At 32.6% G+C, this 19,005-nt stretch overlaps 1 protein-coding gene and 3 non-coding genes across 4 annotated transcripts; all 4 read left to right on the top strand.

Moving 5' to 3' along the window:
• Positions 1-565: 565 nt before the first annotated feature.
• Positions 566-726, top strand: LOC145091036 (U1 spliceosomal RNA). The gene has a single exon (XR_013701926.1). It is a non-coding gene; the product is annotated as a U1 spliceosomal RNA (small nuclear RNA).
• A 7,358-nt stretch (positions 727-8,084) lies between these two features.
• Positions 8,085-8,245, top strand: LOC145091035 (U1 spliceosomal RNA). The gene has a single exon (XR_013701925.1). It is a non-coding gene; the product is annotated as a U1 spliceosomal RNA (small nuclear RNA).
• Positions 8,246-12,054: 3,809 nt separating this feature from the next.
• Positions 12,055-14,380, top strand: LOC145086831 (small RNA-binding protein 11, chloroplastic-like). Its single transcript, XM_079024664.1, has 4 exons — positions 12,055-12,293; positions 12,777-12,845; positions 12,931-13,037; positions 14,074-14,380. Exons 1-4 carry the CDS (start codon positions 12,122-12,124, stop codon positions 14,179-14,181), a joined length of 456 nt encoding a protein of 151 aa, XP_078880790.1. The 5' UTR covers positions 12,055-12,121; the 3' UTR covers positions 14,182-14,380.
• Positions 14,381-15,265: 885 nt separating this feature from the next.
• On the top strand, positions 15,266-15,426 carry LOC145091041 (U1 spliceosomal RNA). The gene has a single exon (XR_013701931.1). It is a non-coding gene; the product is annotated as a U1 spliceosomal RNA (small nuclear RNA).
• Positions 15,427-19,005: the final 3,579 nt, after the last annotated feature.

The raw sequence follows: 19,005 nt of genomic DNA, 5'->3' as shown, positions 1-19,005 counted from the left end.
GGTAACCGGGTAACCGGTAAGTGTTATACATTATATACAGTGTGTATGTCAACCTTTATATTTTGTGATGAAAAAAGGTTGTAGGAAAACAATTCCTTATTATTCACACAAAATTTTGTTTTCAATCAAGTACCTACTTATGTATTTGAATATTTGGTTAAGGTCTTAAATTTTCTTATTGCGTTGGTTCAACTAAATACACACTCATCAAAATGAGTCAAAGAGTCTATTATGCTACAAGTTCAATCTCTCATTCCATACTCATCTTATAGTAGTAGTTCCTTGTGTTCTTTTGTATGGTTCCAATGACGTGTTGAAATCAGAGCATGTTCATGCAATCATGCTTAGCACAAGATGATTATGACATCTCCAAATGAAATTAAAATTAAAATAGAAAAATAAATTATCATCTAAAGAAAATTTTAAAGTTATAGTCCCTAGGATATACTCCATCTACAAGGTTTACGTAGTAAGATATGCCCTACGGTGTTATCCCACATCGGCAGAGGATAGAAAGTAATAGAGAGACGAGGTGTATAAAATAGAAGCTAGGCTTACGAGTTACTTACTTACCTGGATGGGGTCAATGGTTGGTCAAGGTGGACCATGGCCTAGGTTAGTGACTTCCATTGCACTTTGGATGGGTGCTAACTTAAGGTCGGCCCAAGTGGTCGAGCCTACATCATAATTTGTGCCAGTGGGGGCTTGCGTTCGCGCAGCCCCTCCTAATATTTGAGTTCAAGTTTTAATCTAATTGATTAATATAAGACAAAACCGCACAAATAGTCCTATGGTTAGCCTAAATTTGCCATTTTAGTCTAAAAAAGTTTAGACTGGTCCAAAGTTTTTATTTTATTGCAAATTTGGTCCAATTTGTTTTGAACTTTTTTATATTGACAATTTTACCCTTACTTCTTTTCTTTTTCAGTTTCTATTTTATTTATTTAAATATTTTTATGATTAAAAGAAAATAAAAAATAAAATATTACTCCAATCAATCAATCAATCTCTCTCTCTCTCTCTCTTACAATGCAAAAGACCAACACCACCACCGGCCAACATCAGCGCCACCACCACCACCGTCGACACTGAAGCTTCCTTTGTAACCTTAATTGCCAGAACCTTCAGTCATCGGAAAATTTACCTAGCTCCAATGAACACCACACACATACATAACTCTCTCTCTCTCTCTCTCTCTCTCTCTCTCTCTCCCCCCCCCCCCTTTTCTCTCTCTCTCTCGATGACGAACAAGCACACAAAAATTAGAAATCTAACAGATAAGAACACATTAAAAACCCATAAATGGTTAAGCACAAATGATATCAAATACATCCATACATCTGTTCAAGAAGATCTGATATACAAAACTAGAAATTTGATAAACAAGACCCAACACATAAACCTGATTCAATGCACAACACTCGTCGAAGCAACATCATCTTTAATCCATCTGTTGTTCGAAGCAAAAAACCAAGGATTTCCAGATCTTCACGTCTGTGGATCGAAGCAAAAAACGAGGGTGACAATAGATCTGGAAATCTAGGGTTTCGAAAAACTAGAGGGTGACGGCGCTAGGGTTTTTGCAAAAAGATGGCACCTCGCTGGAGAAGGAGAGAAATGGACGGCTGAAACCCTGAACATCGTCAGATATCTCGCTAGATCTGTTCAAATCCAAAAAAACGACGGTGACAATAGATCTTCATGTTTGAGCTACCATACAATGCTTTTCAAACCCTAAACAGCAAAACCTCAACCCCTATGACGTTTCTCAAACCAGTGTGTCGTCTGAACCCGATCCTTCGCCGACGCCACCACCTCAACAAACCCTAGATATCTCGTCAGATTTGTTCATCTCTATGCTCGTCAGATCATCAGCGTCGTCGAAGAAGTGGCAATTTTCTGAATGTATATGTCGTCGGAAAACATATAGATCTTGTTGGTCTCGATGATGGTGCATTTGTCGGCCATCGTACATGGCAGATTTGAGGGAAATGAGTATTTTGAAGCAGAAATGAAGAACATGAGAGAGGGAGAGAAAGAGAGAGAGAGACATGGTAGGGGTATTTTATTTTTGGTTTTTGCTTAATTGTTTTTAAATTGTTGTAATAAAAGAAAATTAATAAGGTGCAAAATCGTCAATACAAAAAAGTGTAAATCAAATTGGACAAAACTTGCAACAAAATGAAAAGTTTGAACCTCTAGCGCTAGTCCAAATTTTTTTGGACCAAAGTGGCAATTTTGAGCTAACCACAGGGACCATTTGTGCAGTTTTGTCTTAATATAACTACATGCAACAAAATATTGTTTAGTCCGACTATTTTTATCTGTCTCTGGGTTAAAATGTAAATATAACATCAGCATCTATCTACTACTTAATTAGTCATGTAGATGTAGATCAGTAGATTTTGACATGTAGTTCAACTTTTGTAGTGATTAAGGGATGTCCTATTCAAAAGTATTTGAACAGTATGTCTTTGTGAATTAAGTGGACGAGTTGGACTCAGCAAAAAATTGTTCCAAATAATCCATCAATATAAACTTTCTTTTGGATATAGGAGGGTTGTGGCCTAAGATGTACTTTTAAGTAAGTGTCATAATCGTATATCAATCTATATGGATAAAAAAAAAAACAACAAAGACATCATGTAGTGAAGTGAGTTGTTATTTGTACACTTGATATTTCGAACTTGGAATGGATATTAAGAAATTAACAATCGGTTTTTTTCTTTTGAGTTGTTTTGTTGGATCAATCACTACAAATCTTTGGTTTATGATGTACTCTATTATTCGAGATAGGTGGTCTCCACATAAAAAAAAAGATGATGAAGGTAACGTTTGGAACAAATTTTTTGATATGTTCCAAATGCAAATTACAAGTTTTTAAAAGAAATATGAACAAGTGGTTGAGCCAGTGAGGCGGTTGTCATGTGGAGAATATTGAAGTCGTAACCGATCAATTTTGTGATACGTTTATGTTGGTTGGATATTTATATAGCATGTGTAAGCAATGACACATACTTTGGTGGTCGATATAACTATTAATAATAACCACCCACGAATTGATCTTGAGAAGTATCATGATCCATGTAATTTGTCCAATAATAATTCATCTACAATGGGAATAGAGAAAACGGTAGTGATACATAAGTGCCACATCTTGTCTTTTTATTTTTTATTTTTTTTCTTAACGAGAATAATCGAAGACGAAATGGGTTGGTTTTGAGGCAGATGATACCCTCACGTAGCATCTAGTGATCAATTTGGTCATGATAGTCTTTTGATAATGTGGGTAACGATACATTTTAACATTAACAAGAGATACATTGGTGAGAAAGGGAATATGGAACGTTTTTGAAGGGCGGAGGTAAGCTGATGAATGTCATGAAGCTCGTGTGGAAACGTTCGAGGAGGAAGACAATGTAGTAGCATGGGGGTGTTGGGCGTGGAGGTAAAAATGATGGGGCAACAAAGACAAAATAAAAGTTGTAATTGATTCATTATGTAGAAGGCATGGGTGTTATCCATACGGGTTAATTGGTTTTCGGGTAACTGAAACAGACTATTTAAGGTTTAGATTATTCGAGTTCGGGTTGGGATAATTCGAGTATCGGGTATTTTGGGTATCATGTATTTTGGTTCAAAATAAACTCAATTCCACTCAAAATCAACTCAATTACATTCAAAATCAAAGATGTCATATAATCTAATAAATTATTAAGTCTTTTTCAAGCTTCATACTTTAAAATGGGAGGTAAGTTGTCCTATGTCGTCCGGCAAAGAAAATTGAAAGTCATTTCGATAATTATGTGTTGTTGAAAAAAAAATTAAAAAGCAACGATTATTTTTCCCTTTTAATGTTTTTTTTTTAAATAACAAGAATAAAAAGCATAAAGATCTTATTTTGTATAAAACATTTAACAAATATAGCTTATTTTGTATAAAACATTTAACAAATATAGCTTATTTTGTATAAAACATTTAACAAATAACTATGAACTTCTTGTTTAAGATGTTTCAAAAAACAAGTTAATTAAAGTTAATTAAGCCTCATTGGACTTTTTAAGGTTTGTTAAACTAATATTTTTGAGTTTTAAAATATAAATAAAAAATGAATTAATATTTAATATCTTATTTTTGGTTATTCAGTTAACCTGAATTAGGAAAAAAAATAATTGAACCCAAATTGATTAAGGTTTTCCTTATTTGGTTAACCGATCCGAATAATTTGAAAACCCAATAACACAAACTTCAATTATTATTTAAGATGGTTTATTTGCTTTCGGTTTTTTTGACACCCTTAGCATAAGGCGATGGGTGTCGAAGCAAGTTCCCCACAAAAAATATGAGTTCCGTAATGGCTAAAGTTGGTGGTGATCTACCCAAGGGTGATAAACCGGTTGAGATCATGATCGCCTTCAACGCACTTGATGAGAAGGATGTCAAAAGAGATAGGAAACATGACATTGGCTAGGTAAAGGGGACAATCAAGCATTTGCTGGAACCAAGGTTTTGAAAACCGGACTGGAGACCGAACTTACTGGTTCAATGGTTCAACCGATCCGATTTTGGATTGGTCTCAAAAACCAGAAAGATCGGGTATGTTATAATTACATTATTATTAACTTTAATTATATAAAAAATACAAAAAATGAAAAAATATATATTTTTTAAGATTCCCGGTTTTGACCATACCATTTTTAGCGGTTCACATGAAAAATAGTTTTTGGCCTCTAAGAATCTGATTTGAGACCGGTTTCCAGTTAAACCGGTCAATCCGTTCCAATTTTCAAAACATGGGCCGGAACATTGTAGGAAGGACCCGCTTTTTACTATAATGGGAACACGTGGATGTTAATGGTTGGTAGTTGTAAGAAAGAATTGAGATGGGATTTAGCTTTCTCGAAGCTTATATGGTAGGCAAAAACCAACCTTATATGGAATAATTTGAACATGGTTGTTTGATGATTTTCTAAGGATAATGGTCCACAATGGAGTTCCAAGGCATGAGGGAGATAGTGTTTGTCTTGCAAAAGCCAATCCAAGGGCATGATGCTATCGGACATTACTAAGGTAAATTTAGGGGATTTGATGACAGTGGTAGAAAGTTTATTTTTAGAGTGGATATGGGTGATTCATGTTAGTGATATATTGTCTTTTGAGGCAAATAACGAACCTGATAAATGGAGATGATGATGTTATCAAATTTAGTGGTGGTAGAGGTTGGTTGGCAATGAGAACATTCGGTTCTAGTTCTTGAAGACTTGAAGAATTTGGGTGAGGCTATCAATGATGGTGGCCATGGGTTTATTGAGGTCAAGGGTGTTACATTTAGGCAACATGGAAAAAATCAATGAAAACACCAATGTTATACCATATTCGATACGGGTGTTCTCCATACAAGTATGTTTGCAATAGAATTTATGATATATTCCAAGTGTACATTACAAGCTTTTAAAAGAAAACTAAACAAACCATGGATCATGATTTTAAGCAAATCTCATACTAAATACCAAGATCATGAACATAAAATAAGAATCCAAGAGGGATGAGGACTAAATAGCAATGCCCATTTGATTTATGCAACTATCGTTGGGCTAATTCTGGTAGTAGACTGAAATTATATGATTCCTTTTGGGCCGACTCTCAACAACTTGGATTGCTTAGTGTTCATGTCCACACCAATTTCTAGGCACCGTGAAAAAATTAAATTAAGGCTGCATATCTTTTTTGTAAAATATTATTAAGAAAATTTGTTACTGCTAAGGACAAAAAAAATTCACTATTTATCACGAATCAAAATTCTACGAAAAAAGTGATAATACTTTCTTTATGTTCCTTTTCAAAGATTGAACATTATCAAATTTTATAATATTATTTTCAAATACATTTTGCTCAAGAACCATTATGATGACATTTTAATGACATTTTGACACTTTTTTTTTACAATATATCAAATTGAATTAATAATTCCATTTTTGTTGTATCCCTCAAAATTAAAATCGTGACACTTTTCATATATTCAGTTTGACCTTGTAGCTAAATACACTTTCAAAATTTGAGTTAGGCTTTGGAGCTTTAGTTTCATATTGTAAATGTTTATATACAGTATCAGATTCTAATTGATACTGATAACATATTTAACAAACATAATTTTTATTTTTAATAATACAAATGAGATTTGTAACATGCAGTTATACTTTAATTGATATATTATTATCAGATTCTTCTATTTGTTTGTAATATAATATAAAGAAATTTCTTAGCCGAAGGCCCCGTGCGACCGCACACCCGCACGACCCAGGGTCGCCACTGACTCGAACCTAATGAAAAAACAAGATCAATCTTTATGAGCTATTTGAGAATGATTATGGTCTAGTTCATGCCTGCTAGAAGTGGAAAACTCTAGCATGGTCCTCACATATAGTGAGTTTGATAAGATAAAATGGCATTGCTTCTTTGACGAGAACCAAGGAATATCCTTTAGATATGATCAAATATGGTTCTTATTTTATCCTTAAATAAAGATTTATCAATAGCATAGAGGAATTAAAGTTTGAAGAGGGGTAGGAGAAAGATATATTGATCGACAACAAATAGAGGAGGATTTGTTTAATCACATAACTTAGGCTCCTATATTTTGGTCTTGAAAATTAAGAGCAGTGGGCATGGGTCGCCTCCACAACGTTATTGTCTACGTGGAGGGCCCATAACACCGTTATAACACAAGGCACACTGCCCCCCTTTTCGTTATGTGACATCTTGTTGGCGTTACAACATAGCAAAACGGGAACTAAGAACCGATCAAAATTATTTTTCTTCCTCTTTCTCTCTTTCTCTCTCTATATTTTTCTACCTCTTAACAAATTATAACATTGGAATACCATTTCATACATGGTGTTATGATGGTATTAAGGTTGATGTGGCATGTAAGATGACGTTATAACACCGGACCATATCCAATGCTCTAAGTAATTTCTAGTGGGTTGTTATCATTTTCTTAAGTTTATTAAGGTTGTTGGTTGAAACCTTAATGCATTTTGGTAGGAATTTTATATGTAACTTTTTTGGTCTTAGAAAATTGTTTTTTTAAGGATCACAAACATTTTTATTAGTTCTTGTTCATTGTGCACAATTTCGTGGGGGAATGTAGTGTGATGACGATCGATTTGTTAGAAAAAAATAGAATATTATGCATCTTTTGTTGTGGATTTATTGGAAAAAATTGTTGTGTTCCTCTGATTTCTTATAAAATATATCTGGTTTATCAGAGTAGAAGTCAAGGACAAAAGTTCTTTCACCGTCGTTCTTGATTCATCAACCTCCAACAATTCTTGAAGATGTATTAATCCTCACATATCTGAAGCTGTAACACGTTGACGTCTAAATAAAACGAAAATAGTGAAATACAACATTGTCATTGTAGTATGCAAGCTATATATCTGACGTCATGAACAAAAAACAATCTTATTTTACGCCTTCTACTTAACAACTTGGACTTCAAATATGCATGAAGTACTGTCGTTCCATATAACACTAGTAGCATTTACGTTTCACTCATGACATAAGTAACACCACATCATGTGTTTATGGCTTTATGCCATCAAAACAATATATATAGATCAGAGCAGCTGCATTTCATATGCAACATCACTGTTGACCAAAAATTCAGTTATTGTCTTAATTTCCTCGAAGTTTTGACTCAACTACATATCATCTCATACAATCAAGATACACTCTATTTTAGAATTTTCTATAACTTGTAATAGTTCGATGTTTTTTCTCTTCATATAATTGAATGATAAGTTCGAAACAAAATGCATCTATGAATACACAAAATAATACATAACTTTATTCAATTAAGAAAGTTTACATGTAAATGTATCTCTTTCTCCCAGAGATTGATTGTCACAACGTGTCTGGTAAAAAAAACTCTATCTTTATTGAAGTGAAAAGTGTGGAAGGAAATGAGATTCATATGGATTATGGAAATACGCCTTTTTCCTGGGTTGAATCCCACATCGGAGATAGAAGAAAAAGAAATAGAGGGCAAGCTGAATAAAAAGGGAACGAGGCTATTGTGTTACATACTTACCTGGATGGGGTCAATGGGTGGTCAAGATGGCTCATGGCCTAGAGTAGTGACCTTCATTGCACTTTGAAGGGGTGCTGCTTTAAGGTCGGCCCAAGTGGTCGAACCTACATCATAATTTGTGACAGTGGGGGCTTGCGTTCGCGCAGCCCCTGCCCAACATTTGTTAGAAATTTTTATAGTTTGTCGATACTGATAGAGCGTCTATACGACTTTATTTTAGTCAATCAAATTTTCCTTTATTGTTATTTATTATTATTAAATTAAATTATCTATTCAAGAAAACATTCATTCCAACTATCGATGTACTTGACTCCTTTGTTAATCTCTACATCATCACATCAAATGACGTGAATCTTGATTCTCAACATGAGAAGACATTTTTTATTTTTATATTGATATTTTGTTTCTGATTATCACTCTCAAATCGTGAACCTAGTATTCCCCTACTGTAGTCTCCTCTTCCTTATCTTTGCTTTTCACTTTGGAATTCGATGGACCTAATTTACTTTTTTGTTTCTGATCTCACTCTAAGTTTCTGATTTAAGATTTTTTGCTCAACCATCATGCTTGGAAATTTTAAGGTTTTTCATTTGTTTTTTAATGGATAATTGTATCTTTTTCTTCAATGATAAGTGTTCATGTCATGTATATGTCTTGTTCCATCGTTAAATAGTTGTATTGATATGTTTTCATGGAGATTTATTTATATTTTATTGCTTGCTAAAATATATGTATGTGATACATTGTAGGAGTGTTCAAAACCGGATATCCGAAAATTCGGATAGTTGATTTTTGATATCCGAATCCGTATCCGAAATTTCGGATACGGATTCGGATATTAAACCGGATATCCGAATTTCATTAATTTTAAATAAATATCCACATCTGAACATCCGATCCATAAAATCACCGCAACTCTTAAAATTAATAATAACAACTATGTTAAATCTTGCGACATAGATGGATATCGATAGCAACAAATAAATATATGTAGCATTTACTTAATAGTTTTTGATTATAAGCCAACGAACGAGGATTATAACAAACAAATATATAACGATTGTAAATGAAAATGTTTGCAATAAAAGTTTGGAAAGAGTGGTCACGAAAAAGTTGAAAATGGTGGGGAACATTAGTCCATTAAGCATGTCAATGTTTCTAATTTCTCATTTTAAAATATTAAAAAATAAAGAAAAATTATTTTTTTCGGATATCGGATATCCAAAACTTTATAAATTCACTATCCGTATCCGAATCCAAAAAATCGGATATCCGAAATTTCGGATAATTTTGGATCGGATATTTCGGATGCGGATATTTTTTAACACCCCTAATACACTGTATGCCTTTTCATTATTTATATGTTGTCTCGATATAATTTCATGGTGATACATTTATGCTAACTAAGACGTGTATATCGATAAATTCTAAGTTTCTATTCGACCAATATATTTTATACATGTAATTCATTGAGTTTGCAAATCTTGTTTCCGCATAACACAATTTCTAATTGGTTCTTTACTTGTTTCACTGTACATTCTTTGAAGTTTTTGTTTTTGAGGGCCATTTTTTTATTCTCGTCCCGGACCTCTAATATGTTTGGACCTGTAGCGCCTATGATTTCATACCAAGTACATCCCAAAAAATTTATTTATTATTTAAAAGTTTACAACAATTTTGGTGTACATTAGCACTCTGGAATACAAGTAGTTATCATAAGGATCGTACTGGCCTCAAATACATGATCGAGTTGGGCGTCACAATAATATATCTACAAAACAAATCATCATAAAAAATAAGTTTCACGACTTAGTTAATAACAACTACTAAAACATAATTAGATAAATCAAATAAATCATATAGTAACTCATTTTTCTCAATAGCTTTTAATTTATATCAATGAGTGGTATTCACATAATTAACCTCTCGGGAATAATCTATCACTCATTCATAATTTATCTCTAAATCAATAATATATATCTTAGTCAAATAATCTCTTCCTCAATGGTGATCACTTTCTCGATTAAGTCTCTCTCTCTCTCTCTATATATATATATATATATATATATATATATATATATATATATATATATATATATATATATATATATATATATATATATATATATATATATATATATATATATATATATATACACACACATATATCATTTATAATCAAACTATCACTTATGTTTTATTTATCAATTAATAATTTGTCTCTCAATATTTATAAATCTCTTTATAATTAATTTCTCTTTAACAATTAATCATATAAATCATGTAATGTATAACACATATAACACATCAATGGATGTTAGAGTAGTGTTACTCACCTGGTTAGTCAGCATACTTATTATAGTTCTGATTTCAATCCTTCGTTGTCTATCAACTTGCCATATGGTATCACCTAATCATCAAATAAAAAGTTTCTCAATACTTGTAAAAATTCATTACTAGCTACCCTCTGGAACCTCTTATCACCAAACTAATCAAATCTCATAATTTAATCATAATATGCTTAACCCGTAAGCCATCAGTTAAATCTCTCATAATAGGTATTTCTTAAATATCAGGGTTTATAACCCTTACAGTCTCGACTAAATCTTTAATCGTAAGATTTACTCATTGGTTTTACTAACGGGTTTGTAACAACAGAATATCATGAATACCCGTAAACCATACTCGGTTCAAATATATCTCAATAAATATAACATATCGAAATCATAAATTAACAGGGTAAAAGATACATCAACGCATCTCGTACTCGACCCCAAATCACATGTACAATGGTATAACATCTCTGGTACAATCTCCTCAGAATGGCTCCCGGGCAACATCCCCGATCACATGTGCCAAAACCCTCCAAATGATTCAAAATCACACATATTTATACTATGGAAAACATCACGTCGTGAATGTACGTGTCATGCCGTGACACCCCAAAAGAATCTGATTTGCCACGTGTCACACTCTCTTACTGTGTGCCTCGATGACTCAACCTTTGTCATGTCGTGCGGAAGCATCGTTCACGTCGTGAGGATCATGTTTTCATGTCGTGACAATGTATATTCACATCGGTGATGGTCAAGGTTTGTCCATTGACTTGACTTTTGTTGACTTTCTCAATATAGCAACATACTTTCTTCTAAACTACAAACAGTCATAACTTTCTCATACGAACTCCGTTTTCGACAATCTTTATATCTATGAAATCCTCTCAACAAGCTCTACAACATTCTTTAATTATCTTTTTGTAAATAACATTTCTCAATTTAAAGCAACTCCACAGTCTATTTCTCTATGTTTGGTCACGAAAGATACGTATTACAAGACCAACCCTGAATCCAAACAAATAAAAGTTTAATATTTTTTTTAGCAGGTTAACATAAACTTTCCCTTAGAATGCAAAAAAAAAAACATAAAACATTAAGGAAATTTTAAAACATAAATGATAAGTTAGTTGAGCTACAATGACAATAACCTTTATGAAAAATTAGCAGAATCACCATTATATCAAGCCAAAACAAAATCACCAAAATCAATAAACCAAAACCGATAAAGGCATACGTTCATAATTAAAAATTTTGTTTTTTTTTATAGGACATAGACAAAAAAGGGTTCCCCATCATCCATTTCACATCCATGAAATTGCGAGGTTTGTGGAAGAGGATTTGCATTTGACGATGATACATGATACCAAGGAGCTCTTTCAAAATTGTGAAATACATCATTCTTGAAGCCATCCCTTGATTGAAACCTTTAGTTTAAACTTGAGACATCTCCTATGAGGTGGCCAAGCTTTACACTAAGCCACCGAAAACAAAATACAAATATCAAATGTTGGTATTTTGTGTAATTTGCAACAAGTGTTGGACCAAAATTGAAATTTCCTAAGTTCTAAGGGACTTGTCTTGTATTTCTTGCTACGAGGTCCTTTGTTCGGTACTTCCCATTGGCGCCCCCATCTCAAGCCCTAAACACACTGTCCCGAATCAAAACAACAAAACACAACAGATACAAAGAGCTATGGTGGCAGGTGGAAGGATACCAAGGACTATTCTGAGCAATCTCTTGTCACGAGTAACCACAGGGTCTCTATCATCATCAACATCATCATCATCATCATCATCGTCTTCGTTTGGACCTCCTTCAATCCTCATTTCACGAAGGGGCATAGCTTCCAAGCTTTATGTCGCAGGTTTGCGTGTTTTCTTCTTCTGGTAGCTGAAATCTTCATCTGATTTTTAAATCTTCATACCCGATCATGTTCAAAAGCAAACTTCTGTTCTTAGATTCTTTAGCTCCCAACATAATTGCCTTTAACAATTTCCCTACAGTTTAGTGTAAAGAGCTCATTCGACACTCGTAGTGTAATTCTTAGGTACAGATGTTGTATACTTGTATGTATCATCTAAGTAATGAGCATGTGGCATCTCAAATTGGTTTATGAATCAGGGAATATGGTAGTGTAGCCATTAATGGCGGATGATGCTAAGCTCATTGGCAGAAAATATTGTGAATCGGATTCTATCTGTTATTGGTTTATGAATTAGGGAATACTTAATATGAAAAAGGTGTTTATGATGCTTCGAAATTTACTTAAAAGAGTAGGTTAGGGTTTGATGAATTTGAGGGCTGATGCATCAAAAAGTTGATTCTTGATCTTATATTTGCATTGCAGGACTCTCATTTTATACCACAGAAAAAGCATTATCAGATGTGTTTTCTCAATTTGGCCAAGTTGTTGAAGGTAACCTTCAACATTTCATCTATTTACACAATTACATAACTTCATTCAACTCAACTATAAAATCTAAAATCTTTACTATTTTCAGCCACTGTTATGATGGATAAAGTTTCCAGCAGATCAAAAGGCTTTGGATTTGTTACTTTTGCATCTGAACTTGAAGCTGAAAAAGCCATTAATGAAATGGATCAAAAGGTTTCAATCCTAAATCACCATATCTTTTAGAAATAGCAAAATACTTTCATTTATTTATTTTTATGTCATCCCACTTTTATTGGGTTTTATGCAGAAAAGTCCTATTTTTTTTGATAAAGTATATTAATTTTTATTTGAATAGAAAAGTCCCGATTAGTTAATATTTCCCCAAATTAACGAAAAAGTCATTATTTTTTTTAACAGGAAATGACATATTATTGTATAAAATTAAATAATCGGGACTTTTCCTGTTAAAAAAAAACAGGACTTTATCAAAAAAAAAATCCAAAATAATGGGACTTTTTTACATTTTTATTTTATCTGGAGTAAATTACTTATTTGGTCTCCGAGTATATATGATTTTTTTTTTTCAATTTTGGTCCTAAAAAGTTTTATCTTGCAATTTTGGTCCTTACTTCAGGTTTTTGTAACGATAGAGTAAATTACTTCTTTGCCCCCTGAGTATATATGAAAATTTTAATTTTGGTCCTTATTTCAGGCTTTATGACGATTTTGGTCCTTGTTCCAAGTAAAATGACTATTTTCTCCCTCAGTATATCTCATTTTTTGAATTTTTAGTCCAAAAATAGCATTTTACTAGGAACAGAAACCAAAAGCGTTACAAAAACCTTAAATAAGAACAAAAATTGCAAGATAAAACTTTTTAGGACCAAAATTGAAAAAATCAACTATACCTAAGGACCATAAATGTAATTTACTATTTTATCTATTACAACGCTTTACTTTCAACTTTTTTTCTTATTAAATCATTATACTTTAAAATTCCACCCAATTAGAACATTATACTTACATTTTTTTTTCTTCTTATTAGGATATTGTATTTTGAAAGAATCAACCATTATATAAATTGATATGTATTTGTATGCCATTGCTATAATTGCGTTGACTTTTCAAAGTATAATTATGTAATTAGAAAAAAAAATGGAAGTAAATGCTATAAATTAAAATAAACAAAATAATGAAAGTACGTTGCTATTTCTTGAATTAAATACTTTGAAAACATGATTGCTTGTAGCCACTACACGGGCGTGTGATACATGTTGAGCTGGCAAAACCACGAAGGCCGTATAGTAGTGCCCCAATAGCTAGAGGACCCCCCGAACCACCTACAGATGTGCAATAAGCACTTGTACATTTGACTTCCATCTGAGAGTCAAACGTACAAGTAATCACAACAGGCACACCAATGCAAGTAGTAGTTACAACTTACAAAATATTAATTTGTTATTTGGGATAATTATGTGTCAAGTTTGAGGCTTTTCTACATAGTCTTTGTTTTGACTTTTATCTTAATATTAAAATTTTAGGAGTAATTATTGTTTTGTGGATTGTGAATTTAGTTATTGTTTGTTAGTTTTATTGATGTTTTGACTAAACTATATAATAGACGATTGATACATCTTGTGCATGTAGTTATTGTCATTTAAAAATTGGACGCAACATTTCCCATGATTCATTTTGTAAGTAATGAAAGAAAAAAACACACTTGTGTCAAGCTTCAAACAATCATAAGTTTTTAGGCGTGTTTGATAAAACTAGCTGATAGCTGGAAACTTGAAGTTGTCAGTTGGAAGTTGAAAATTGTAGTTTTTATTTTTGCGGAAGTGTTGGGTTTTCTTGAACATTTCTTTGTTCTTACTTTACAAGTCATTTTCATTTATAACCATCTCTTGTAGTTTTTGTTTATAATTCTTAAAATGGGTTATTTAAGAAGTTAAAATCAATGTTTTGAGTTATTTACTCCCCTTTGGTTTGACCAAACTATATACACTCGTCAGAAAGTCAATGAGCTACTATGCAAGTTCACTGTCCCAAGCTTTTGTAACATCTCATACAGGATAAGAATAAGATAAAATTGCTTAGTTTTGATGCCAATAGGCAATAGTATTTTCATGTGTTTTTATGTAGAATACGAATGTGGTGTAACCAAATATGTTCAATCTTATCATGTGATGAATATTGATTTTTGTCAAACTAAAATTGAATATTATTTTTTTATTAAGTATAGATTCTTTTATCGTGAGTTATATAAGTCTTTATAAAAAAAAATAGTGTCTAACGTCTACGGATCAAACATCAAAACTAAGAATGTGGAAGGTAGTGAACGATATTGTGAAAATATGTAGTATGTAATCCCACATCGGCAGATTATAGAAAGAAAATGAGAGGATGAGGTGTATAAAAAGGGAATGAGGCTAATAGATTACTTACTTACCTGGATGGGGTCAATGGTTGGTCAAGATGGATCATGGCCTAGAGTAGTGACTTTCATTGCACTTTGAAGGGGTGCTGCTTTAAGGTCGGCCCAAGTGGTCGAGCCTACATCATAATTTGTGACAGTGGGGGCTTGCGTTCGCGCAGCCCCTGCCCAATTTAATAGTTTAAGTTTTCCATCTAAAGCCTGGTGCAATAATTTGAGGGTATTTATTATTACATGTGGTCTTGTTACATTTTACCTTGAACCTGATTTAATGCATAAGAAAGTCAATTCTTAAATCTTTTATTTAAATTGAAGAACTGTCCTTGATTACCATAGAAGAGGCATTAATAGACGTGTTTTCTCGATCATGCTAAAGTAGTTTGAAGGAATCTCCAACGTTTAATGCATTTTGATAGTAAACTATAAGCTATTATCATTTATCAACCACAAACCTTATAGTTATGATGAATTTTCCAATAAAAAAAAAGGCTTTTGTGTTCCTTATTTATTTATCACAGCTTTGTACTTTTTAGAGTAAATTACACGAATGGTCCCTATGGTTTGGGATAGTTTGCGTGTTTGGTCCCTAACTTATTTTTTTAACTCGGAAGGTCCATATTGTTTGTTTTTGTTACGCGCTTGGTCACTACTGTTTGTTTTTGTTACGCGTTTGGTCTCTATCTTACTAAAAATACTATTATTTAAATAGGAAAAAATGGTGGGTTAGGTAAGGAAACGTGAGGGAGGTGTGTTTATTTAAATAGATAAAAAATCAAGGGAAAAATAGTTTTTTTTAGGTAAGACAAGGACCAAACGCGTAACAAACACAAACAGTACCTTCTGAGTTCAAAAAAAATAAGTTAGGGACCAAACGCACAAACTATCCTAAACCATAGGGACCATTCGTGTAATTTACTCTACTTTTTAACTTTTTTTACTAAGACATTGTACTTTAAAAATGTCCAGTTAGAGTATTCAATTTGTTTTCTTATTAATGCATTATATTTTGAAAAAATTACCTCGTTATAACAGTGAAAATTTGTTTTCTATTCGGATGATATTGCTAGAGTAGGTTGATTTTTAAATGTTCAACGTCGTGACACCACTTATATATCTATTATACCTTATAAAATAGCAAAATCCTGAATTTTAAGTCATGCAAACTTTATTGCGATATTTACAATCAGTTTATGCATTGAATATCATTTAGTCAACATACGTGTATGGATTTTGGCTGCATCTGATTCCCTGTCCCGCCCAACAACCTTCCCACTATATCGCCCTTTCTGCAACCTTATAATGTTATACCTCTATTAATCTTCTTGGTCATTTATATAACACCTCTATTCTTCTCCATTGACCGTTTGTGTCTTTTACCATCCGCCACAGGCTTAATAGGAAAAAAACCTAAGGCTAAGGGGAGTGTTAACACTCCTAACATTTTGCCAAATCAGCTTTTTGACTGCCATCTTATTTTTTTTTCATTTAGCACTTAATCTTAACATTTAGTAGGAAGTGGTAATACTCCTAGCACTCTATTTTTTTTTTTTTTCTAATTTAATTAAATTACTTTATTTTAATATACAAACATTTTTTATGCACAAATATTAATAGAAAATTATTTTTTTAAACCACCAACAATTAATATAATATAAATCAATTACATGAAAATAAGTATAATATTTAAATGCAGGGTCCTTTTGGTAATTTCAAAGACTTGGTTTGTAAGAGGAATTAAGATGAGGTGTGATGTGTAAGTCTGAGATTTTTGGGGGTCCAATCAAATTCAGATTTTTGTGTCTTGTCCCTCCCAACATCATTTCGTCGAACACATGGGTTGCATTACTCATCTCCCCCTTTCTATAACCTATTTGTGAAATTGTTAAAGCAAAAGACATGTCAATTCAATCCTGTCTTTACCCAATCAGTTCTCAAGAAGAGAAAGAATACCGCAAACCAAGTGTGTATCACGAAAAAAAATTAAAAAAAAAAGGAAAGTGCCAATCAGCTCTCCCCTTTCTATCTCTCTCCTCTCGCTAGTTCTTTAGCGTGTTCGTATTAGCGAGCCATTTAGCATAACCAAAGGGGTGGAGTAGCGAATTGGGAGCGAGGGCAGTGGCGAGGCTTAGCGTCTCCCACTGATGTGTGTAAAACGAACTAGTTTTAATCCTAACAAACTCAAATGTAAACAAACACACACAGACAGTGTACCTATCGATAGTAGTTTAGTTTAAGCAAGTAGGGTATCGAACACAGTGAACGGTAACAATCAAATTAAGTACTAGTATTACCTAATTACAAACAATTAATAAAAGATGGGGGTTTTCTCTAGTTTTGCAAGACTAGAAACTTAATCAAGCACTTTAAAACTCAAACAAAGACAATTAACAACTAAGAAGAACAAGAAAGGACATCTAGATTCAATGATAAAAGAGGCTTCTGTTTAGATTCGATTCACTTATTCCTATGGTTGATTTTGTGGCAAGTGCAATGAATTAATATGTCAATGGTTACCGATTTCTAATGTGATTGGGTTCATGTTCATTAGTACCAATCCTTTAGTAGACAAGTTAATTCAAACAGTGATCAAGTGATTAAATTAACAAGTTTCCTAGTGTTCAGTTCGTATCAAGCAAGACTTATAACAAGAGTTAATCAAATTTGTTCAATTCAATCAACTCATATATGGATGTTCATCACACATGCTCACACATTGATTTACATATTTTATAGTTAACCCTAGTTTCATATTCACTATTCCTAGGCATACAATCTTATATTCATAAAACTATATGAATCAAGTAATCAAGAAGATATTCATGCAACTCAATCACTTATTTGTTAACTAAAAACATTTATCATCAATACATAAGGATCTTTAATAAGCTTAACAAGATGAATAACCAAATTAATATCAATTCAACCACTCAATCAAACCATATTCATAAGATTATCTCATCCAAACATAAGTAAAAAGCTTTTAGCTAATATCTACAGCAAGTAATTGTTAGGGTGCAAAGTCATGCTTGGATGTATTGTTTTAGGCTTTCCTCTTTGTATGTGTAAATGGGTTGAGTCTTTCCTATAAATAGGAAGTGAGTGACTCCCATTATGTAAGAGAGTCCATATGGAGTGTTAGACTAGAGAGAGAAATTTTGTACAAACCCATTTGTATATTCCTTCTAGATCTAATATGAGCTTACAAAGAATTATTTACTCCTTGTGTTCTTGAATTTGTATGATGAATCACTAGATCTTTCTAATTCCGCACATGCCATCATAATCTACACCACTTCAATTGGTATCAGAGCAGGATTCAAACTGCTTAGATCTGATTTTCGTATAAGAATCATTTGCTTTTTGAGTTGCAAAATTAACTCAAAATTTTCCGCGCATTTTTGGTTTTGAAAATCATTTTTGATCTTCAGATTTGAATCGATTCTGTATTTGAATTGTTAAGTCGAGAAATCGATTAGTGATTTTTGATCAATTCATTTGATCGAATTCTAAAATTCATCAAGTTTTCAAAGTTTTCAGATATTTTCTGTGTTCATCAATGGCGAACTTCAGTATGAATACAATGACTTCTTTCTCTCACTTGCTTGGTTCCTCAACCAAAATTCCTATGTTGATTCCAGAATATTATGATCAGTGGGCTGATAGAATGGAAGATTACTTAAATGGAATAGATGAAGAACTTTGGAATTGTATCAATGGAACAGTACAAGCTCCTGCTAATGTTCAACA

This window comes from Lactuca serriola, chromosome 2 (genome assembly GCF_051521515.1).
Source record: "Lactuca serriola cultivar US96UC23 chromosome 2, Lser_US96UC23_V15, whole genome shotgun sequence".
NCBI classification, from domain to species: domain Eukaryota; kingdom Viridiplantae; phylum Streptophyta; class Magnoliopsida; order Asterales; family Asteraceae; genus Lactuca; species Lactuca serriola.
This window is presented reverse-complemented; position numbering and strand designations above follow the sequence as displayed.